Consider the following 25,579-nt stretch of genomic DNA (forward strand, 5'->3'; position numbering starts at 1 on the left):
ATGTCACCCTTTCATATAGTGGGTTGGCTTACTTTTCAGGAATTTCCAACCTCAATTATCTGAGTCCCACCTTTAATTGGCCTACACCTGAGATCCATATAGCATGTGATGTAGAGACGGGATATTAATTACTTCCTTTGAGGGAGTTTGAAACTCCAACATTGGGCATTATCCTTTCCAGTTAACTATCCGAAGTTTCCATTTCATCACTTGGGGTCCAGGTCGAGATTGAGGTATTTTTTACTCTTTTTTGAGTTTATCTTGACATCCTTTAGTGAGATTGTAATGGTCTTGTGAACCCTGCAATTGTCAATTACTATGATCTCTGATTTTTTGATTACTACCTGTGTACTTGTAAGACTGCCTGTTCAAGCTACCTCCGCATAATGTACACTACTGCTGTATCTAATAGTCATAGACAGCCTAAAAGTTTTATTTTTATTCCTAATGACCTAAATTCTTTCGCGTTTTTAAATTTTCAATTACTATAAAATTAAAATTAAGTTTGTAAATTATTAAATATTATATTGTTATATTTAATTAAAACAGTTTTAATCATCTTTATATTAGTTTAATTGATTATAAAATAGTAAAAATAAATGTATGATAAAAGAAATACCAATAATCAATCACACATTCACACCATTCCATTGTATTAATGAGAATTTTATATTCAATAGAATTGTACATCTTACTTTAGATGTAATCTTTAGAAGAACACCTAAGGACATTGGCAAAAATATGGGAGATTATCCTTCCCCCACACTATTCAAAAGTTAATACTTATTATTTAGCAATAATCATATATAAATATTAGAAAATATTGTAGGGGTGTGGAATTCAATCAAATAGGTTACTCGCTAAGCAATACTAAACAAACAGTATTGGTTTTGGTTAAATTAGAAGTAATATGATACAGAATATGTACAGATAATGTACATATTATTTGAGTATTTTAAATATTTTAAGTTCTATATAGGAATGTAACTACCAAAGTAAAATAAACAAGTTATATAAAAAAAAATTTCTATATTAATTATATACAGATTATATATCACGAATGTTAATTAAAATGACCATGTACAACATCAATTTTACGATTACAATTGCAAATTAAAAAAAAAATTGATTAAAATTACATTATACAACAAAATTATATACAAGAGCTAAAATTGTACAAAATTCATTTTGGTGCAATAAATATCATATATATATACATTCATTTTCATGTTAATTTATCAAGTTCAATTGATACAAATACACATGATTTATTGATTAATTGCACCTAAATATTTTAAATTATTATTATACAGAGTATTTTCTATGAAGGAAAAAAATAAGCGTAACAGTCACAACTTCACTTGAAACAATATCTAGAGTGAATTATCTTTTTTATGAAAAAACATAAGAAAGACCATTAAAATTTAAAATTAACATTTTCTCTTAATACTATTTAAAATTATCTTTTGTTATTAGGTAATTTTAACATCAGCTATTATTTAAGTCGATAATGGTAACAGCCTATATCTAATTTCATTACAGATTTTTATATAATATATAATAAGTATGTATAAATATACATAAGAAATTACGTAGGACATTTATGCAATTGTACGTAGAAATTTAACAACGTTTATTAAATCACATCAATGTGATCTACAAAGAAAATAAAAATTTTAATAAACACCATAAAAAGTTAAATATTGTTATTCTTTGACATACAACTGAAAACAATAATTTTCTTTGAAACAATTTTTAAAAGGAACATACAAATGCTCAAAATTAGTCTGTTAATGGTAATAATAAAAAAAAAACAATAGGTAATGTGAACCTAAACACAAATAAAAATAATTTATCTATAATCATATTATATGTTTACGTCATTTAAGTTGTGCGTGGCGTATGTGAATTAGGTGACGAAGGTATAGTCAATACGGTCGGTTGCTGTTGTTGAGGAGCCATAGACACAGCAACTATAGATCCAGTTTGGCCTGATGAGCTTTGGACACGTAACTGACCTTGCCGTACAGACATTTGCTGGCCTTGTTGAAATACAACCTGTAAAATATTATTTTATAATGTATAAATCCAAAACATTCTTGAAGAGTATTAACTTTTACAAAATGTTTTTTCTACAATAATTTTAATTTATTACAAAAAATAAAAGTTGTTCTTACTTTTTTGAATGACTTAATGGAGTTTTAATTTCATAAACTAAAATATTTATCTAAGAATTTAGAATATGAAATTAAAACTGTAAGTTGTCATACAAAAATATAAAAAAAAAAATATTTTAAAAAGATAGGCAAGTGGATATCGCTCTATGTACAATAATTGTACACATACTATTGCCAAAATACTGATTTTTCAGGAGAAGCGATTTTCTGTATCTTAACATTTCCAATAAAAACACACCATTTACATCAAGACAAATCAATTTGAAAAAAAGGATTTTTTTTAAAATTATTTAATTATATTTATTTATATTTAAAACTTAAATAACATTTTTAAAACTAAATTTTGTAAGTTTTGGAATAACATTTTTAATTTCCTATAAATAGGTATACGTACAACACGGATAAAAGTACATTTTCGCAATTTAACTGGTCCATAATAATTTTTGGTGTAAAACTGGAAAAAGTAAGTTTTGATTTTCTAAAATCATTTTTTAATTTTTATGTATGGTATAGGTTCATTTTGGCTTAATCAGCCATTTTGAATCGCAGATTTAACCAAGAAATAGTACATTTTGATGTATTCTGACGATGCCAATCAATGTAAATTTTGGCAATAGTACGTTTTGTATTTACGCCCCTCAATAGGTGTATACAGGGGTCGCTGTAACGGTTGTATTAAATTTGAATACTTATGATAAACTTTGTTTTACATTTTTAATTCTTAGCTATAAAAATTTATAGTTTATCCATTTTTAACTGATATTATAACAACTGAGGACCCTTGTATTACATTTTCAAGTAGAAAAATATTATCAACAATAATTTAAAAAAAACGCTTGCTTGGCATGTAAACTTTCTCAATTTTTAATTTTTGGAAATTTATTAACTGAGATCACATCCAAGTGGTATAACAATTTGAATCAAGAAAAGTGTCGGTGTGAACAGTCCCACAAAAAATCATTTTCATTTTAATTTAGTGAGATAGATCTCTAAAATTGGAGAGCGGATTTTGTTGTTTGAGGTCTTGTTAGATTCACATAGGTTAGGAGAAGTGCAGTGAAGATTTTTTAAACTTTATTTTATTTAGTTAATTCATTACAGAACATTAAAAAAATTAAAATACATTTTATTGGGCGTTTTTGATGTTTTTAAATCTTTGGTTTGAGCTTGTCTACCTAATTTTTCCCAATTCGAGCACTGAATATTTATAATATCAATTACTAACTGTTAAAAATAATCAGTAATCACTGTATATTCAAACCTGAGATAGTATGTTGGGAGAATGTCCAGAATTTCCAGTAGTTTTAAATACATTAGTCAAAGAACATGGTTGTAACGTTGAACGAGCTGTTTCAATCCCAACACCAGATGTTCTCAACGTTTGAACTGGATTAACCACCTAAAAATAAGAAAAATTTTAAATACTAAACACTATAAAAATAATTTCTCCAGCAACAGGTTTATTTATATCAGCTTTATACATAATATGACAAGTTCTCACCTTTACTTCACTCATGATTATTGGCGCAACTAAGAGGGGGGACTTGGTTCCCCAAATGTCGGTCAAGTCCTCCCAGTTAAAAATCTAGTAATTAGTACTAATTTTTATATTCTATGGTACTAAGCAAAATGGACTATTGGGAGGGGGGCTCGAGTCCCCCCAAAAAATTTAGACAATTTGTGCCTATGATGAAGTCATATATTTAGATGCAAAACATTTTTTTTTTTTTGGAATATGTATAAATATTATTTATTTATAGTTGATTATACAAAGCATTTTAAAATGCACGTATATAAACTTCTTCAATAATATTTAATAGATGGAGCTCGGATTTAAATGCATTTACATATTTTTATTGCAATACTTGACAGATTTTTTCAATAATACAAAATATGTATTTCAAGTAAAAGAAACTTTTTTTGGGGTTTTTTTTTGCATTTTTTAAACTATTTCTTGCATTAAGAAAACAAATTAAAATTTACCTATGATTGTAATAAAAATGGATATACACAACATTAGATAATCTTAATTTGAAATAAATAGATTTACAAATTTATCTTAATGTCACAATTGCCAATTAGTCGATAAGGTGATAAATGATAACATAAAACTTTCATACATTTATTGTATAACATTATTTGCGAGCGGCCAAGCTAATTGTTGGCAGCATTAGGTTGTGGTATAAGGGCTCGTTTTATCATAGTTTAAGCCTCGGTTATTTAACCCACTGATTTTACCCGCCGAATTTGACGGTTTAACCTTAGTTAAACGATTGTAATACGGGTTCTAAGTGTGTTCCATATTTTTGGTATAATAGGTAATTTTTTTGATGATTGGTCAATTAACTCTAATATAAAAACTAACAGCATACAATATTGATACTGGTAAACAAAAATTTGATATGTTGTACATGTGTGTAAGACGGAGCAACATATGCGGGTACAAGATACTCTTAAACAAACATTATTAACTATAATGATAGTACCTGAATTGCTTGTTTTAATGAAGTTTGGGTTGTAACTACTGGTAGTACTCTCGTTAACCCAATACTTGAAGACTGTCCATGACTTTTTGCAATGACATGGGATATGACTTGACCTGCATTTGAATTGGATTGCATTGCAGTTATATTAGCACCAGAAACCTAAAAAAATGTATACCATACAACAATTATTTTTTATGTTATAAATATAATAAAAATTTAATACAATAAGACATTGAATGAAATACTACAATATTACTAAATAGTTATTGGTAATAAAAATGTTTACCAAGTAAACAAATATTTCAATTGAAATTTGAAAATTATTTTTTTATCTTAAAAAAATCAATTTTTAAATAAAATAAAAAAATGTGGAAATGGGAAACCGCTGTACACTGTTTGTAGCCCATTAGGAGACACTATAATGTTAAACTTGAATTTAATGATATATAATCATTATAAATAAAAACTAGTCACATTATATTCCACAATATATTTTGTGATATAACTGTGATTAAAGTTTTTAAGTAGTAAATATATAGTAGGCTGAATTATTTTTTGTCGAAAACATTGCATTTTCAAATGCCATTGTGTATTTGTGTGTATGAATATAATAATATACTTAAAAAGTTAGTAGTACCAATGAATTATATTTTTAAATTACTACAAAATAAATAAAATTGTTATTCTTTGTTATTAAATATCCAATTTCGGCCAAATTTAAAATTAAAATGTTAATAAGTTTATATATACATTTTTTAGATATTTTGGTTACAGTAGTAGCTACTTATGAAAAACCTTAATTTTAATTTTCAATTCTTAGCTACAAAACATTTTATAAATGTTTAACCACAAAATAATTTGCAAATTGTGAAATTTAAATGCTTATAATAATAATTGTGCCATTGTATCTTTAATATTTTTGAACTTCTATTATAACAACTTATGAGGAAGTTTGTATTCAATTTTCAAGTTTTTTGATGGAACAAAAATAGAAGATGCTAAAATAAACATTTTATGAAAATTTTAAAGCATCTAGAATTTCTAATTTCTAAATTATACCATTAAAACCATTTTTGACACTGAGAACTGTTAGGTATAGTGTAAAAATTTCGATTGTTCCCATTTTTTTTTCTTAATGCTTTTGAAAACTACCGAGAATTTTGATTTTCCCACAACGCCTTATTAGTACTAATTATTTCGCTTTCATGCCTGAAAAGATGCTGCCGTAGAATTCAGTGGTGAGATGAGTGACAGAAAAAACATACTGTAAAATCATTATATTATCGCTCTGTTCCGAATGTAGTATACGATGTTCACCAATTATTTTTAATTGAGTTATTAAAAGAAAAAAAATATTAAAATAAAACCTTAGAGTAAAAAACTATTGCTTTAATTGGCTAAGTGGATGCAAGTGGTGTCTCAGTTTTATAACTTAGTTTTGTTACTTACTCTCGTTGCTAATGATATTTTAATTTTGAAAGAAGTTATAATCATTTTTTTTAATTTAAAGTTTTAAATTGCTCATAACTTTTTTTAAATTAAAACATCAATAAATTTATTGAAATCCTTGATAAAAATTTTACCTTTAAAATGTTTTGATAAGATAATTCATTAAAAAAATAAAAAAAGTAAACAGTAAAATGGTTATTGTGAACGTAAAATTTGCTATGTGTACTTTTCTGTAAAATATAGACAGGGACAAAATATGTTGGTATGGTGTCATCTTAAAGTTATAATTTTAGTGTAAGTTTAACAGTGGAATTAACTTTTAGATAAAATACAAATTACCCCAATGTATATGTAAAAAGTATACAGTTATACAGTTCAAAAATTAAAATACCTATGACTTCTATGTCTACTTTGTTCAAACAGAAGATACTTACGCTAACATTTTGGATATTTTGTTGCTTCATCATAGTCTGCAATTGTTGCATAGTCATTGTACTTGGTACACCCTTAGATTGAACTATCAATTGTGTTGGAACTCCAGTCTTACCGGCCACCTAAATAATATAAAATTAGTTTTTAACTTAGTTTTTATTTTTTGTCTATTATATATTTACCACAACTTGACTCAGTTGAGTAACTTTTTGAGCAGGAATTTTTCTCTGGGCTAACATAGGTTGTTGAAGTGTAAGATGCCTAAATTGTTGTTGAGGATTGATGTTTTTTGTTGCAGTTGCAACGCTTATAGCATTTTTAGCACCAGCTGAAAGCATCAGATTTTGTACAGATGTTTTAACTATTGACGGTCCTGCAGTAGCGATAGGTGATTGAACGGTAACAGTTTGTGCTTGTTTTTGTTGTAATAATTGATGTCTTTTTATAAAATTTGTAACATCAGTGTCAGTTATATTTCTAGTATTTAATGTGTTTTTGGGTCGGACATTAAGAGTGGTAGGTGTTTGAGATGTCTGAACAGGAATGATGTTGGCAGTAGGGGTTTTGGTTGCACGAGCACTAACCATCTTAACTTGTTGTTGTCTGGCTATATTTTGTTGTTGTTGACGATACATTTGAATCTGAGATTGAGTAATAGTTTTGTTCATTGTAGTAACTACTGAAAATTAAGAGTATATTAATAAAGAAATAAACATATTATGTAATTAACAAATTTGTAAAGTTACTCATTAAAAATAAACATCAAGATTTTAAGGAAAATAAATACCAATTATCTTTTTTGAATTTACTGACAAAATCAGTTTACCTTTTCCAGTTGTTGAAGATGCTTGGGTTACAATGGAAGCTTGAGTGAAATTAAGTGCTCGTTGTACTGCAGCTGAATAATGAACAGACATTGGAATTGGAACCACCTTAGGACTAGTCTGAGGTATATTTTGTATATTTGCATCCTAATAATAAAACAAATATATCATGAAGTAAATTCCTAAGTATGTGAATATTGTCAGGTAAAATATAGTTACAATGGAAGGTGATGGAGAACTCATAATAATTCGATGTTGAGTTGTAGGTGAGGGTCTAACTGGTGCTGGACTAACAGTTTGAGCGGGTGGTAAAGAGTTAGGAAGCTGAATAGATTTTATAGTTTGGGGTTGTGGTTGCACTCTAACTGTTGTTGGTTCAGCGTGCTGTTGCTGTTGTTTTTCTCTAATCATACGATCAGTACGACGACTAATTACTTGCATTGGACCCAAAGGTACATTATAGTCTACTTCATAATTTTCCTTTAATATCGCAATGTGACTAGCGTTTGGAATCAAAGGTGTATTAGCAGATTGGCTGGGTACATATTGACTGTTAGTTCGACACAAAGGTTGTCGTTTAGCAGCAACAGATAATAAGCCATTGAAACGGGATATAAGTAGCTGAGTATGAGTACGGTTTCCATCTGTTGTATATATCTGTGACGTACGTAATCCTCGATTAATTTTCTATAAATAATATTAACAAAATATTTAACCAATAATTTAATAATTGTATAACAGCAATTAACAATAATAAATCTCTTAATTGTACAATATCATATATTATTACCTTTTTTTGTTTCTTGAGTAACTGTTCCTGTAACATACGACCTTCTTCTCGAGCAACTATCACTGACTCGTACCTAATTAATATGAATATATAAGCTATATTATTATTGAAATATAATAAAAATAATTTTAACAAATCTTTTTTTTAATAATACACAACTTGCTTACCTATTTTTACATTGTTTAGGAGATCTATAGACTCGAGACATCATATTAACTAGCTCAGAGACTAGATCCCAATTAGGTGTATGAGCCGGGCATAATATTACTAAATTCAATGTCATTTCTTGTACTCTTTGCACAGCCTAAGTTAAGAAAAAAATATTAAGTATATAATACAAAGTACAAATACTCAGAAATAATACCAAAAAATTACAATAACATACTTGCAGAAGTGCATAATCTTCATGTATAAGCCAGTCTGGTACATGCGGTGGTTCAGGAACAGGTCGAGCTGGTAAAGGTGGTTTCAAACTAGCCAAAGTCATGGTCATGGGCCTATTAATACCACGATATCGCTGAATACGTATATCATTACGCATCTTAAGCAATGCACCAGAAGCACGATCAAACATTGATCGAGGTAGGTGTGGAAAAATATTTTCATTAGGTCTCCATTCACCAGTATTATTATCGCGTGTTCCATGCGCTGATTTTGTACTTGAAGACAATGACACAGGTAAACTTAAACGGTCTAAAAAATAAAAAAAAAATGGTAATCATATAATTTGTGTTAAGAAAAAGTTTAATTATTAATTCAGTATGGACATTCAATTGATAGGGTATAGTTATAACATATTAGGTGTTTAGGTGTTTTTAGTGAGTTAACTCAGAATAGCAATAGTAATGTAATACGATAGTAACTCCAGTAGTTACTAAGTATAGAAAATGATTACATACTGTTTATAAATGTGACATCAGTTCTTGGTCGTTTCCGAGCAGACGGCATGGGAGGTAGTTGAGCTTCTGTCATTGGTATATAAGAATACTGACCGAAGTATAATGGGTCATGATAGATTTCATTTTCTCCTGACCATGGTCCAAGGATTAAATTCTTAAAATGGATTAAAATGAGTACATTTTTTCCCATGTAAATATAATAAAGTCAACTAACCTTTGGTACATCAGATTTTTTTGAGCCAAGATTAGGATAAACAATCTGCAAATAGAAAATAATACTCACAAATTAATTGGAGACCAAATAAACATTATTTGAACCACCAAGTACTTCAGCATTTTTAAACTTAAGTATAATGTATAGGATGAAATATAAGTATGAAGACTAATTGACTATCAATACTAATATAATAGGTTCATGAAATCTACATATTATATAAAATTAATATAATTGTGTTCAAAAATATTTAAAAAAAACTGTAGGCATACATCATATATATATTCTGCTATAATTTTTTTTTTGTTTTGAGCTTCAATTAATAAAGGTTAATTAATTATATTTGGAGAAATTTAATTGCAATTAGTCAATGTGATAAAGGTATTAATGTACATATTGACAATACAATTTTATGAAAAATAAATTGACAGTAAAAAGGTGAAATATGTAACCCAAGAATTTATTGTTTTATCATTTTTAAATAGCAACTATAGTTGAGGATTTGAACAACTATTTTTGATATATTGTTAAATAAGCCAACTAAAAATATTCATTAGATGAGTTTAATATTACAGAAGTTCTTTAGGTTTTATAAGGTATTGTATTAACGAAATCTATTTTGAAATGTAGAATATATAAAAAAGTAAGACTATATAAAAAACAGATGCCACTAAAATTTGATTTAGGTATACTTTTAAATTATGTTAATGACATTACATACATCGATGCTAATATTCCCATTTTATGCTATTTTGTATGCATGTTATTAACACATTTTATTTGATTGTATGCAGGGCTCGCATGTTAGTGATTTTGCTCATCTCAAGTTGCCAAGATTCAGTAAATTAATTTTTATTTTGTATATAATAATTTATGGGAGTTTCCAGCATAATTTGAACATTTTTTTTTAAACATCATTTTAAAATATTGAAGTTTTAATATTTTCAAATTGCCACATAGTTAATAGTTTTGATGTAAATAATATTTTTATCCAACATTTTCTATGAGAATACTATCAAAACTAAAATGTATTTGAAAACCCAAAATTCTATATATGTTCCACTATATAATATGACCAATACACAGACCTTGAAATTCTTTAGAATAGTATTATTTAGTAAAGTCCAATAAAGATATTATAAACAAGTGTTGAAACAATGTGTTTGAATAAAAAATTTGATATCAAAATTATTAAAATGAAATTAAGTTTTGTAGAAATATAAATAGTTTTGGATTATGAGGAAGTTACATTACAGGACTGCATATTTCAGAAATTTTTAGATCAAGATTACCTACATACTCTAATGTTTTGTAATAAATTAAATTTATAAGAAATTGTTGTAAGTATATCCACCATTTACAAGTACCAAACTGTAGTACATACATACAACCCTTACCCAAAAACTCAATATACAAAAATGCATTAATATTCAATACAACTTATGTAAAAAAAAATCGGAATTCAAATATTCAATAACACCAAAACTTTGAAAAATTCTGATTGTCAAACAGAATCAATCATTTTAACTTACTTAATTTGCACTTAAACCCCAACATATAATAAAAATTATTTTATAGAGAACTATGATTTAAACATAAGCTGATATCAATATCTAAATAATGTAAAAACCTATAACTAAAAAGTAAAAGGTTCTATGTATTGACGAGTGTGGCTTCATATGAACATAAAAATCTATTTTAATGTTGCAAAATGTATTTTGTAAGAAAAAATAATAGCAATTAGCAATCCCAGACTTAGTACTTACAATAGCAACAAAAATTACCCAGATTTGTGGTATTAGAATTAGAATTCAACCAGTCTCCATTTCACCAAAAAAAAACTATCTGTGAAAACAAGTGTAAGAAAAAAAACCCGCAAGTAAACCATGTAATGCTGCAGTTTTTCTTCAATTGTCCATATCTCATTAAACAATGTTTAAGCAAACATTCTTAGAAGTGCCTGTAAAGAAACTGAAGATTTTGTGAAGTCTTTTTCTGGTGCAGGAATTTTGAAGTGGTGTCTTTAACCAAGTAATTGGCACTCAATTTACTCATAGGCTTAACTATGGGCCAGGTCAGTCAGACCTAATAAAATTTAAATAAACACCTTATTTTGTAGTGAGAATTTTTTTCCATATTTATCATTTATACTGTCCATATAAATTGTTATAATTTTGTCTATTACATAAATAAAACAGTAATTTTTTTTTGTCACATTCTTCTACATAAAACAGAACTCATAAGGCCGTAATTTTTCATTTTATAGAATTTATTTATACTTTGATTAACAACAGAATATATTCCATCTCACAGCCTTTTAATTAAAACTTAGTCTATGTTCATAGACACATTATCAGGGTATTAAATATATATATATATATATTTTTGTGGGAAAGCAGTAAAGTACTTCATTCTTTCTTCATAAATACAAAATATTTTTATGATTTTGTACAACTTAGAGTTTTGGAACACTTAATTTAATTGCAATATATTTTATTTTTATTTGTTATCAAGGATCACAATTTCATGGGCAAATACTCAAAAGAGTTTTAGGCAAGGACTAACCTTCTGGCTACATGAATGCCTGTTTCTACTACATAAATTTGGTCACATCTAAAGTAGTACACGGATTCTCAAATTAATAGTATTATCTCTACAAATGTGAAGGCAAAAAACATAAGCAATGGTCTATCCTTTAAAATAGTTAATCATGGTGCAAATAAGTTTTTTAATTAGTTATTTAATCAATTTAATTTAATTAAAACACCTAAACATAATTCATTGCAAATCAAAAATTACACAAAATAATAAAAAAACAAATTGTTAATTTATTTTAAGTTGAGAATAAAAGTCATGACACGTTTACACTAGATATTGCCGTTGAGATGTTCTAATAATTGTCTCAATATTAAAGCCTATAAATATAATTATTAAATAGTAATAAAATTCAAACATTTAAATTTTTTATAAGATTAAGATAGGATGCCAGAGAGACAGTGTATATTTATATTTATAGATCGACCTGTCACTCTTGCCCTGCAGCAGTGCTCATGACAGAGAGGGGATAGATTGGCAGCTGCAGTGTACGTAACTGAAGAGGGGAGGCAGCTGCCGCGTGACAATTTTTCTGATTTTACTCCCATTGCCACATGCGTTAAAAAGTTTCGCTGTAAAGATGTTTCACCTACAGCACTAAAAATAAAAAATATGTCCCACAACTAATATTTTTATTTTATTTTTTAATGTTGCTATTTTACTTAGGTTTTTTTTTAAATATTAGTTAGAGAAGCAAAGTTCAGACTTATTATGACTGATGATGACTGTCATCATACTAACATTTTAACTGTATACAGATATTAAAAGAACTAATCATAACCTAACCACATTCCACCATGGAGGTGTTTATCCAAGCCATTATCAAAAAATGTAGTATAATTCTTTTGTAAATAAATGTATATTTCACTTATGTCACGTTTTATTTGCTGAACAATGTATTACCTTTCAATTAATAACTGTTGTCAGCATCATCATATCATCAGAAGTCGTCTTCTCTTGCTCTCTGTGCGATACGATGTTTTTCTTTATTTGTTTCGGATAGTCTCATTTGCCAGTCCTGTTTGGACTGGCAAGGAGGGGCTTGTGTTTTGGTGACAACCTCTATGCCAGACCAAACAAAAAAACGATCGGCTTAAGATTTCCAATAATAGCGAAAATTTTACAAACATTTTTTTTTTTTTTTTTACGAATTGATGTGTCAGCATAAAATTAAGTTTAAAAACTTAAATAAAAATAAAAATTCTAAATCAACGCACTGCGAGAGCTAGAGAAGAGTTTGCTTCTAATGAGGGACACCAAAACAGAGCCCAACCTTGTGGAGAAGCTATCAAGAAACAAAAAAAAGAAAAACAACCATAACACATGAAATTAAATATATTTTTAATTTTATATAAAAATGTACAGTTGTTTACAAAACTTAAATTAACTTGTCTTGTGTTAATAACCATTATTTGTAAAGATAAAAAACTTCTCTATTGGGAGAGATCAAAACAAGTTAAGAACATTAAATCTAAAAATAGTATAGTTTATAAACGCTGAGGTCTAAGACCATAACTGCTTTTCTTCCTCGCTTTTGTTTCTAAGTGCCATTTCTCCGTATTCTTAGTAGTAGAATTTTTATCGTTTTGTTTACTACTACCTATGTTTTTAGTTCTAATACTATGTCGTTTGTTAACCTGAAATTTATTGATGAATGTCAAATCCACAGAATCATCTTCTCCATCCTCGGAATCCGGAAGTTTACGTTTTTGGTTCATTCTTTCTTCTGTACGCTTAGCTGCTTGTTGTTGTTCAACTTTCCACTCTTGTTTTTGTTGTTCCAACTCTGCTTCAGCAACAGCAACTTGCTTAGTTGCCCAATCCATCTCATTATTTTCCATAAGTCTTATAGCCCATTTTTCAATACGCGATAACTAAGAGGTAAAAAAAAGAAAAAGAGTAATTTAATAAAAATATTAGTATTAATAACTTAAATTTAAAATAAAATAATTGAAAAACTATTATTTTTTTTTTTTTTTTTGAAAGAAATTATATACATATTATATAAGAAATAAAATCCTTATTTATTATGATCATGTTATCAGGAAAATAATGTCAAAAATCAGGTTACAGGATCGTAAATCAAACCTAGGTCTCTTGCTTGCACGGCGATTGAGCTACAAGACAGCACAGATTTAAGACGCTATTTTCCTTTTTTAATAGTGTTCACAATCAATAAAATAATTCTTTATTTTTAAATGTATTTATACCTGTTTTTCTAATGCTTGAACTTCCATATCTGCTTTGCTTAGTTTAACTTCATTTTGTTCTACTATAGGAATAGCTTCATCAAATTCCGCCAAATCTGCAACAGCTTCTTCTTTTGCAGTTTTAGCTGCTGCAACATCAGTCTCATCTTCTGCAGCTGCAAGAGCTGTTTCAAACACATTTATAGCAATTCTATCACCATCGTTTGTACTTTGAGAATGAGAAAATTCAGATTCCAATATATGAACACTTCTTTTTTCATCAGTTGTATTGACTTTAAAAAGATCTTGAATTGTGGTCTTAAAAAAAGGAATTCCAAAATTAATATTATTTTAATGAAAAACAAAAAATGAACAATAAACATAAAGAATAGGATAACAAGCTTTATAACACAGTTAACTAGGGTAATAGGTAGAAAAATGATTTCAATAATTTAAAATTATTAACATGTGAAAATAATTTATACTTACAGACTTGAAGAAGGAAGCAGTAAAATTACCACCTTCAATAGCTAAATCACCTAATAATCTCTTTTGGTTTGCTTTTTTAAGAATATTCTCTTCAATAGTTTTTTCACTAATTAATCTAAACAAAAACATCAATTGAAGAACAAATATAAGTATAGTGAAAAACAAAAAAAATTAATATAAAACTTATTTTGTATTACCTATAAATGTGAACATCTCGAGTTTGACCAATACGATGACAGCGATCTTGAGCCTGAGCATCCATTGTAGGATTCCAATCACTATCATAAAATATCACAGTATCTGCTCCAGTAAGATTTATACCAACACCACCAGATCGTGTTGATAAAATAAAACAGAAATATCTCTTGTCTGCATTAAACCTCTCCATTAAAAGCTATAATCAAAGATATGTTAGTGAAATAAAGGTGTACATATTTTTATTTAAATTACCTGTCTAGTTTCAACCTTTGTTGTACCATCTAATCGTAAATATATATAACCATGAAAATTGAGGAATGCTTCTAGGATATCTAACATTTTTGTCATTTGAGTAAATATAAGTACACGATGATGCCCAGTTTTTAGTTCACGTAGTAAATAATCAAGTGACTGTAATTTACCACAATCATATTGGATTAACCTTTGATCAGGAAATAAAACACTCATGGCTGAAATAATGGGGTGCAAGGCATTTAATGTTGGTTTTATGTCTTTTTCTAATAATGATGAATCATGTTGAAGAAATTGAAATTCAGTTTTTGGAGTTCTTCCTTGCACAGCTGGCACATACACAATAAATTGTTCAAAAGAGTCATGTAATTCTTTCATTCTACTATCTAATGTTTTAACTGAATCAGACAAAGCAACTGCAGTCATGTAAGACATACGCTGGATGTGAGCAGAATACTGAGCAACAACAGATAAAACATTATTTGAACCAAGCCAAAGCCAAGGATTCCTTTCCACTGAATCTGAACAACCAACATGACCGGACGAAGCATCAAATCTTATAAAGTCTCTTAAATCTTGACCATAAACAACATTTGTAGCACCATCTATTCTTTTGTTATTTATAAATGATAAATTATCCATTTTCATTTTTCTCCTCAAAACTCGTTTTTCTTCTAAATTAGGCTGAAAAAGTTAATGATAAAAATAATTAACTCTAATGTTTCTAACTAATGTATCAAAACTTACATCATGGAAAAGAATGTCATTGGTCAGTTCTTTATTTGTTTCTATCAAAGGTGTAGATTTAGATATAATTGATGGATTTTTGAAACATTTTGAGATGTTAAAAACTTCGTTTTTGTTACGGACATTTATTACACCTTCATTTACAATATGACTATCAAAACCTTTATATGAATTTGATTTACCTTAAACAATGAATCAAATTAATTAATCATTTTTATAAGAAATTAACATTTACTAAGAATTAAAGAAAGCATCTATTAAATCAACTTAACTAAATACAATTTATTTTATATATTAGACATTAGATAATTCTTATACAGGTAGTTACTAAAAACTGTCAAAATAAAAGATAAAAAACTGATTATAGTAAATTATAAAGTTATATGATGACGATGAAACAAAGGTTGTCAATGACTAAGATTCAAAAGAACTGTATAAAACAAAACTATGGGTTAAACAAATTAAAGCTAACATAAGAAATTACATTTACAGTATACTGCATGTAGATCATACATCACTTTCATAGCAAAGCCAAGAGTTGATGATATACAAATAAATTGATAAAATAAAAAGTATCCCGAAAACCAATTCATTTTATTATGAACGAATGCTAAAAAAGTTAATTTTAATTTTCCTTGATATTGAGACTATATAATAAAACAATTTATTATTATAATACTACAGGTACTATACCAACTTAAATAGAAAACCAAACATTTTGAAGTTCTTCAAATTGTTTTCAACTATCTGCATAAAATGTAATATTTCATCAAAAATTATGAACAAAATTAAGATGCAAAAGTAAAATATTAGCACGATAATATAGCATTGGTGCAAAAATTAGTATTCTCATGAATAAAAATTGATCTACAATGCATGCATTAGTGTAAGTACATTTAATAATATTCATTTATAATCGTTTCAACAAGAGAATGTGGTTACTTGACAGTTACATAACTGGTGTCAAGAGGGGATTTGAGTGGTTATGATAGGGTAGGACAAATTGTTTTCAACTATCTGCTAAATATTTAATATTTCATCAAAAATTATAAACAAAATTATGATGCAAAAGTAAAATATTAGCACAATAATATAGCATTGGTGCAAAAATTAGTATTCTCATGAATAAAAATTGATCTACAATGCATACAGTAGTGTTTGCCAAAAGAAGGTGATAACTTGACAGTTATATAACTGGTGTAGAGAAGAGGGACTTTGAGGGGTAGGACATATTATGACGGTATAAGCGTATCCATATACTTTTGGTGAATTAGTACTATTGTACCCATCAACATTAAACTCAAAATTAAATCTTTATTATAAATTTAATACTAAATTCGAGGTTGTTACATTTTTCAATATTACTTTGGATGTTTCTTCTTATATTATTCATGACTTAAATAATTTTAAAAATGTATATTACTACTGATTTTTAATAAAAGAATTGTTATAACTAACCTTCTATCGAACCATTACATTGAGGAGTAGAAATCATCACGTCATTGCTTGGCATATGGTTGATATTTTTTGTTCGATTATTTACCACATTATGATCACATTGATTGTTTACATTAAGATATTGTTTGATTTGATTTAATTTTGGAGTTAATGATGAAATATCTACAGTAAGCAAAGAATTAATTTACTTAATTAACTAATAAATAAGGACATAAATTACACTAATTACATACTTGTATAAGATGGAAGTCTCGATATATTACTGTCAACGGATCTCAGTTTTAAATCTAAACAAAAACACATCAACAATAAAAAAAATCACAAAAGAGTAAGTCAAACAAAAAATGTAGAACTCACCTCTTATTCCTTTTTCAGCTAAAAATTTCACAATTGGTAAATTGTGTTTAAGTCTGACATTAACTAATTTATTTTGTGGATTACATAAATTGATCTAAAAAACAATAAATTTGATTTATTTATCATTGTATAAATGTAATTAATGTTATAATCAGATTCTGAATCTTATTTTGTCCATTATGTTCATTAAAATTCAAATATCCTACACATTTTACTTTAGATTAACAATGCAAATGAAATATGAAAAATAGCATACATTTAAATTTCAATAGTGAAAATATCATACTATTGAGTTTCTCTTTAGAAACAAATAATGCTCATATATTGAGTTAATTTAAATATAGAACTAACAAAAACTCTAATGCAGGTATAAATAAATATATTTTATCAAATATTAATTACCTTAGAAATGATATTCAAGTTTTTAGGCAGCTTCATGTTAAAATTCATTTTAATTTTAGGAAGTCTTATGGGTGTATCAGGTATAGTATCAAATTGTTCGTATACACAATTTGGTAATTGATAACGCTTTAGACGATGAGCTGCCCACGCACTCATTAATCGTTCCAAGTTGGTAAATAGTAAATTTACAGAACTTAAATCAATTTCCTATTACAAAACATTTTTGTGATAAATTCTTTTATGTTTTTACAAGATTTTTTTATATCCATCATTTTATTATTTATTATTGCTTACATTATAGGGATCATATTCCATTATGTTAAATATGGAACGAGGGACTGTATATGTGAGAGCTTCCATTTGAAATGGAGAAATGGTTGGACGAGGTTCAAACAAATTGGGGTGGTTGCAAACTTTTCTAAGTTGCATAAGAACATTTATGACACTTAACATATTACCACTCGCAAGAGTTTCCTTCGTCCTAGAAGAAATGAAAACATTTATTAAGTAATTAATATATAAAAGAATTAATAATGCCGTAAAGAAGTTTGAAGTTGATACATACTTAGCCCTTGACATAAAGTCATCGTACAAATATCGCTGGCGTTTGGATAATCTACACATAATGATATGCTCATACTTTTTTGGCAACTGTTTCTCAACTTCACACTTCAATCTTCGAAGAATAAATGGTCTTAATACTTTATGCAGTTTTTTTATAATGTTTTCATTATACTCTGCATTCCCTTCTATCATTCCAGTCACAGGATTTGAAAACCATTCTTTAAATTCACGATGTGATGCAAACAAATTTGGCATTAAAAAATGCATTAATGACCATAACTCCATTAAATTATTCTGCAAAGGTGTTCCTGTTAAAAGCAGTCTCCTTTCAGATTGAAAATTTAATAGTAGCTGCCAACGTTGAGATTTAAAATTTTTTATGTTTTGAGCCTCATCTAGAATTAAGTATTTCCATTTCTTTCTGCGAAAACTTTGATGATCAGTTATTACTAATTTATACGATGTTATACAAATGTGGAATGTATTTGGTTTTGTCCAACCAATTCTCTTATTTTTTCGTTCTTTAACGGAACCATAATAAGTTAAAATTTTAAAACTAGGACACCACTTTTTTATTTCCATTTCCCAATTAAGCATCACAGATGTAGGAACTACAATTAGATGAGGACCCCAATCTTCTGCAAAAAAAAATTAAAATTAATATGATGAGCATTTCTTAAAGCATTTGAAGGCATACCCTTTTCACAAGCCAAATGAGCTAATAAGGCTATGGTCTGAATGGTTTTCCCAAGGCCCATTTCATCAGCTAATATACCATTTAGATTTTGTTCATACATTGTAACTAACCAATCAAGGCCTATATGTTGATATTCTCTAAGTGTATTTCTCAATAAAAATGGAACTTTAGTAACCACCTAAAAGTAGTAGATCAAATAAGTTAATTGACAGGATTAAATTTTTTTTTTATATAACTTACACTAGTAGAAGATAATGTATTTCCTTTAGGTTGGATACTTTCAGCTAATGCTGTCACATCGTTTATTTCTTTATCTGCGTTACAGTCACTTGTGCCGTTGATCTAATAATAATAAGTTAAGTATTATATTGTGAAATCTACAACAATAATTTAAAATTCACCATTTTATTAGGAGATCGCCGCAAGAGATATTTTATGCTAATATCGGTAGAATTCATGTCTTCCTTTAAACTATGATCAGAATGGCTACTCTCTTCTGCATCATCAGATTGATCTTTGTTATTTGGCAATTGAACTTTATACTTAGCCAAAAGTTGTTCAATGCTCATTTCATTCTCAGCCTATATCATAAATAAACAAATACATAATTTAATATTACTCAAAACTAAATAATAAATTAAAGTTTAACTAGTATATAAAAAAAAAAACAGAGGTTAAGCTAAATATTTTAAGCTTTAAAATATACAACATTAATAAGGAAAAACCATTAGTATAGGTAGATACAGTGAGAAGGAAATAGAATTTTAAAATTAGATCTAGTAGAGGAAAGAGCAGGACAATTTACAAATCAATGACAAGTCACATTAAGCACCACCAAAGGTACTGAAAACCTGGAACTATGTTAATTGTTGTTAGGAGTTTTTTTATTTTTAAAGTGGACAAAATTCCAGAAGAATACAATTAAACTGTCTTTGTCATAAAGTAAATTGAGAGCTTAGATATTAAAAGGGTATATTATATAGGAAACCGGTTCCCCTATGGGAACGCGTGATGGCACCAGTTTTGGTGGGTGCGCCTCCCTCATGATCTTGTGTGGGACAGAGTGTAGTAAGCTGGTAGTCAGTTTGCAATTAATACAAATATTCCCAGGAAGCCATAGAAAGAAGACTATAGACCAAACTGAAGAGATAGCAAATAGTAAATAATATACTTCTTCAATGATGTTTCGATTCAATATCGATCACCAATTTTTTTTTGAAAATTATTTATCGGTAATCGTAGTAATCGATACGTGAAATATACTATGCAATATTGAATAGGTACTTCAAAATCAAAAATAATTTTTAATCAATGGTCCTCAGCTATTGGGTATTTGAGTTATCGGAAACTAACTAATTTTAACGCCAAAAAACTTGTATAATATATTTTAAAAACAATATTTTCAAGTTAACGCAATAATTTGGAATAGCGATATATAAATACATAAATTTGTTTTTCAATATAGCGATTCTATATTGCACAAAACTTAAAATATGGATATTCATAAATATATCATTCAAGAAGCCTAGTAAATAATATATAAAATAAAGGTTTTAATTATATAAATCTACATCAATATAAACAATTTTAAAAATGTAGAAAAGGTACTTATAACTTTAAATTTCTGGAATCAATAATTTCTGTTTGGTGCACAATAATTTGCTTAGAGAGGTAAAATGTGTGTGAACCCTCCCTTTCTTAAACTAAATAGAGTACCTATAAAATTTATAGAATTTTATTTACCTCTAATTCAGCAATTTCTATAGAATGATCTATTCGACCATCTTCCTTTTCAGCGAGCTGTAAAGTTTCTTCATCATCACTCCAACTGGAATTTGATGCTTCAAAATCTTCATCTTCACTTCTATCACTTGGTATCTGCTGGTAACACAAATATATTGAATTATAGAATAATATTATAAAAAATAAAAACAAACCTCTTCAACCACATTTTCCTGGGTTTCTAAACCGGTTGGTTTTTCATCAAGGACTTCATCAATTGATAATTTTGATTCTTGTTTCAACATATCAATATCCCTTTTACAACCAATATTGTCATTGGGTATTTTGTCTTTATCTACAGTAATATTATCATCAAATGATGAGTGACGATCATTTTTTTTACCTAATAAAAAAAATGCATTTAATATCACCAGTAGGTAATTTTAATTAAACTAATTAAACTTTATAAACTTTTTAACTTATAAGTGTTTACAATTTTCTATATATTTTATGGTTTGGGCGTGTTACATTAATTTTACTGTAAATATGTGAGTAAATTAATTATGATTAATTATCAATCAAAAATAATAATTTAATTCTACCGTCAGATATAACCAAGGATGAGTTTTGTGATGGGGTGATCGAAGAATTATTAGCAGACTTCATTAAACTTTCAGCAACCATAGTTGTCATTTTTTCAGTTTGATCAACAATGAAATTTAAATGTTCATCTAATGCAATTTTTCTTTGTTCCTCCAATTTAGTGGATTGCTTGAATACAAGTAGCTATACATAAGTAAAAAAATATATAATTATACTAGATGAATATATATTGATCATAAAATCATAGCCATTTAAATGATGATTTTAAATATTTAAAACACATGCCTTTTCAACATTACTCCAAAATGTTTTAATCATTTTGGCAATGAAACCAGTTATACGCTTTTGATGCATTTCAGATGCTTTGGCCGCTTTCTGAGCTTCTATTTTCTTTTCATGGAAATGCTTCATAACCATTTTAGCGCACTTAAGGATAAGAAAAGTATATAAATTATACATGACATTAAAATATATAACAAATAATTTAAAAGAAAACTACTTGTTTAGCTGCTTTTTTCTTCCATTTTCGTTCTTGGGCAAAATCAGTAGCAAGCCACTGCATTTCTTCCAAAAGATAGTCATGGTGTGCTTTATTTCTTGGAGGTTCATAAATTTTAGGCAGTCTTTTTTCACTCCACAAACCATCACGCTGTAGTTGATTAATTTTTTGAATAATTTGTGCTTCCTAAATATAATATTGGAAAAAAGTTAGATAAATTAGGTATTTAAATAGAAAACTTATGAAATGCAACAAACCCATTTCACTCTTTCAAACACTTGATCAGGTTGATTTTCATTAGACTGCCGAGGTGTATGAGAGGAATTAGGAAGTTCTTCAGCAGGTGAGTTAGGAGATATTAATTTATTGGATTCTGAAATTTTAATTTTTCATATTATTTTTAAAATTAAAACAATTGTAAATAAAACAGCATTTTTAAAAGAAAAGAATAAAAGAATACAACATTTACCTTATTAAACAAGCATATATTATACTGGTTTGTACATACCTTTTTTTATTTCATATTTTTATTTTAATTGTCCCTCATAGCTTAAGGTTTTACTTACTAGTGTCCGAAACTGGAACATGTGTTTCCTGTGGTTCGGACGCTTGTTTGTCCAACCACAGTTTAAGGTCGGCAAATGGATCACCATTAAATAAAGGATCGTCATCACATTTAACATTTGCCATAGACCATACATGCTGATCATTGAATACCTGTTCAACTTTTTCAGGTATAAAATCATGAAATTTCGACACCGACTGTACTTCGTCCAATTCTCGTTGGGATTGAGCAAGCTTTGCACGTACAGTCTCCAATTGTTCAAACACCATTTCACAAGTACGTTTAATCTTGGCTGAAGTGCACATTTCCAAAGCTTCAAACTCTTTGGCCGCTATCGTATTAAAATATTAGTTATAAATAGTGTCAGCGGTTAGGGTCAATAGTAAAAAAAAATTAATAACATACATTCTGTAGAGTATTTACGCTTCCGTGTACTCTGATTTTGACTATCCACAGAATCATCATGGTCAGAGTTGTAGCTGGTGTTTTCAGCATCATTTGTAGAGCCATTTACACCAATTAGATTATCACAATTATTTGGTATATAGTTTACACCAGATGTCACCTAAAAAAACATATATAAATAGAATATAATAACATAACTATAAATTAAATAAAGGAATCCTAAAAATATTTTAATAAATAATATAAGGTTATGTAGAGAACGATTTTTATTATTCAATTTTGAAAAAAAAAAGTTTCAAGTTTTTGACCATGGATTAAGAATGACTATACTATATTCTTCGTAAGTATACCCACATACTCGACGAAAACCGGACGCGGCTGCAGCATCGAAGAAGCTCTAGGGGTGATCATATTATGCAGATGCCTACTACGACGATGAGCGCCGAACAACGCCGACCAATCACATATTGCCAGTCTCCGACCGAGGAGGTCTGAACGTTCCGGCGGCTCTGTATGCATGCGCGCAAGTGGGTAAACTTACAAGGAATAGAGTATAGACTAGAAATAGATAATTGAAAGAACTTGTTTGTCTAAACTTAAATTATGAATTCAAATTTAAAATAATGTTATCAAAATTCTTACCAAGTATTAAATATTCAATTCATCTATAACTATAGGTTATGTTAGAATTATTGGTGAACACTAAAAACAATAATTTTATGTAGGTAGATAAGCATGAAAACCAATTTAATTGAATGTCCATATTTACAAAATGTAAAAAATATTTTAAAAAAATACTAGGCATGGACAATTACCTATCTTATTAATGTAAAACTATGATAAAAATAATGTATAGTATTAACAATTGTTAAACTAATATAGACGGTACCTCAAATTATAAACTTCAATTATAATTAGATAATTCGAGAGTGGTTTGTTGTTATAAGTACTTTAAAATCTTAATAAATTGTTCATTAAATGATCCATGACTTTGACTTATATAATCAAAACAACAATGTAAACAATGATATGATTCATATACAAATTATTAAATTGTTTTCTATAACTAAGTTTGGTCTCTTTCAAATATTTATTTCCAATTTTAATTTTTCTAATAAAATTAGAATAGTATTTTATTAGAAAAATAATTAGCTTAACCTTATAAAAATAATAATAAAAAACTGTTTACCTGATGGCCATTCCCATCATATTTATTATGTTTGTGACAATCAATGGTCCCAGCTCCCAGTTGGGAAGCAGTGGCCATAAATGATTTTAGGTTCTGAACAATTATTAATCGCTTTTGGATTATCCATTTAGTTTATCTAAGACATATGAAACAAAATTAATTATTTAAAAAAAATAAATAGATTAATCCACAAAAATAAAGTGTACTTATAAAATTTATAATTATATACTAAATTCAATTTTGAACTATTGTATGAAGTGGACCTATTAAGTGGATATTTTATATTAAATAGAGTATATAAACTAATTTAGATAGGTAATCTAATTAATTCGTAATATAATTATAAAATATATTACAAATAAAATAACTAATTATAAGAAGAAATCATGTTTTATTATGTATAAACAGATAAATAATTGGCATTTTGAATTAACTAAAATGTTTTTATTTAAAATTAATTTGTTAAACCTGTTCAATTATAATTCATTAGGCAAACTTGAATTTATTGTTTAATATGATTTATTTTGAATACCTAATTTTTATATTAGGTAGTATAAAAATACACGTATAAAACCAAAATGTATCTACTTTATTTATTAAGTCGAACGTTGAAATTTCAAATTAATAAATAACAAGCACATGTTGATTTACCTCTAATGGCCATTTACGAATAAGGGGTAAAATATTAACAACTCTTTAAAGCCAATGTTCTAATCAAGAAACCTTATAAGTTATCTTCCGGACATCAAAGTTAATTGTCATTTCATTTTTCTTATTTCAAATTAACAAAATTAAATTTTATCTAGAGATTAGAGGTTATGTTTTGAAAACAGAAATTCAATAATAACACAAATAATAATAATAGGCGGGATAAATTATTATTTGATAAAAATGTATTGCCGACACAATTTTTGGCAATCGGGTGAAAAAATAGTGTCCAAAGTGGATTTCCCACAACATAGTCGACGGGGAAAAGCATCAACGCGGCCAAAAAAACGAGAACGCGGTAGAATAGCGTAACGGAAGGAAATGGCGGGTCGGCCATTTTGTGCGCGGCGGATGAGACTGCCGCTGAGATGCTTACCAAGATCGAAGCGATTACCCTCCATCGGTCGCAAGCCATCATACGAGTCTGTTCAGACAATTACCGCACATTTTGCACGCACAATACTAGAACATGACGCGGTGCGCGCAATGAATTTCATAATCGCAACACACGGGTTAGAAAAGACGTACTGACCGATTCCCCGGACGAAATGCACGTAAAGAGAGGCGCACGACAATATGGCGTCCGGCGGCGGTCGACTACGAGAATTCGCTGTTTAGTGGGCGCAGCTAGTACGGGCCGATCGAGAGTGAGCGCCCAACAGCAAAACA

At 28.1% G+C, this 25,579-nt stretch overlaps 1 protein-coding gene across 3 annotated transcripts; it reads right to left on the reverse strand.

Moving 5' to 3' along the window:
• Positions 1–1,403: 1,403 nt before the first annotated feature.
• On the reverse strand, positions 1,404–25,579 carry LOC100165578 (helicase domino). Of its 3 annotated transcripts, none has more exons than XM_008181422.3 (37): positions 25,287–25,579; positions 24,203–24,338; positions 23,014–23,173; positions 22,610–22,939; positions 22,301–22,416; positions 22,044–22,229; positions 21,830–21,970; positions 21,544–21,727; positions 21,157–21,344; positions 20,963–21,097; positions 19,621–19,800; positions 19,460–19,561; positions 19,220–19,397; positions 18,524–19,160; positions 18,253–18,439; positions 17,959–18,165; positions 17,557–17,650; positions 17,433–17,486; positions 17,200–17,361; positions 15,742–15,923; positions 14,995–15,678; positions 14,742–14,938; positions 14,545–14,659; positions 14,077–14,373; positions 13,504–13,740; positions 9,272–9,316; positions 9,058–9,211; positions 8,544–8,851; positions 8,326–8,462; positions 8,159–8,231; positions 7,588–8,055; positions 7,371–7,515; positions 6,727–7,223; positions 6,547–6,666; positions 4,664–4,822; positions 3,439–3,576; positions 1,404–2,058 (listed from the first exon to the last, which is right to left on the reverse strand). In XM_008181422.3, the coding sequence occupies exons 2-37, from the start codon at positions 24,278–24,280 to the stop codon at positions 1,885–1,887; spliced, it is 7,449 nt and encodes a 2,482-aa protein (XP_008179644.1). In that variant the 5' UTR covers positions 24,281–24,338; positions 25,287–25,579; the 3' UTR covers positions 1,404–1,884. The 3 variants fall into 3 exon arrangements, with proteins under 3 accessions (XP_008179644.1, XP_016657177.1, XP_001951508.2); XM_016801688.2 differs by having other exon boundaries at positions 6,727–7,220; positions 20,963–21,100; positions 25,287–25,578; XM_001951473.5 differs by having other exon boundaries at positions 20,963–21,100; positions 25,287–25,578.

Source organism: Acyrthosiphon pisum, chromosome A2 (assembly GCF_005508785.2).
Source record: "Acyrthosiphon pisum isolate AL4f chromosome A2, pea_aphid_22Mar2018_4r6ur, whole genome shotgun sequence".
NCBI classification, from domain to species: Eukaryota; Metazoa; Arthropoda; class Insecta; order Hemiptera; family Aphididae; genus Acyrthosiphon; species Acyrthosiphon pisum.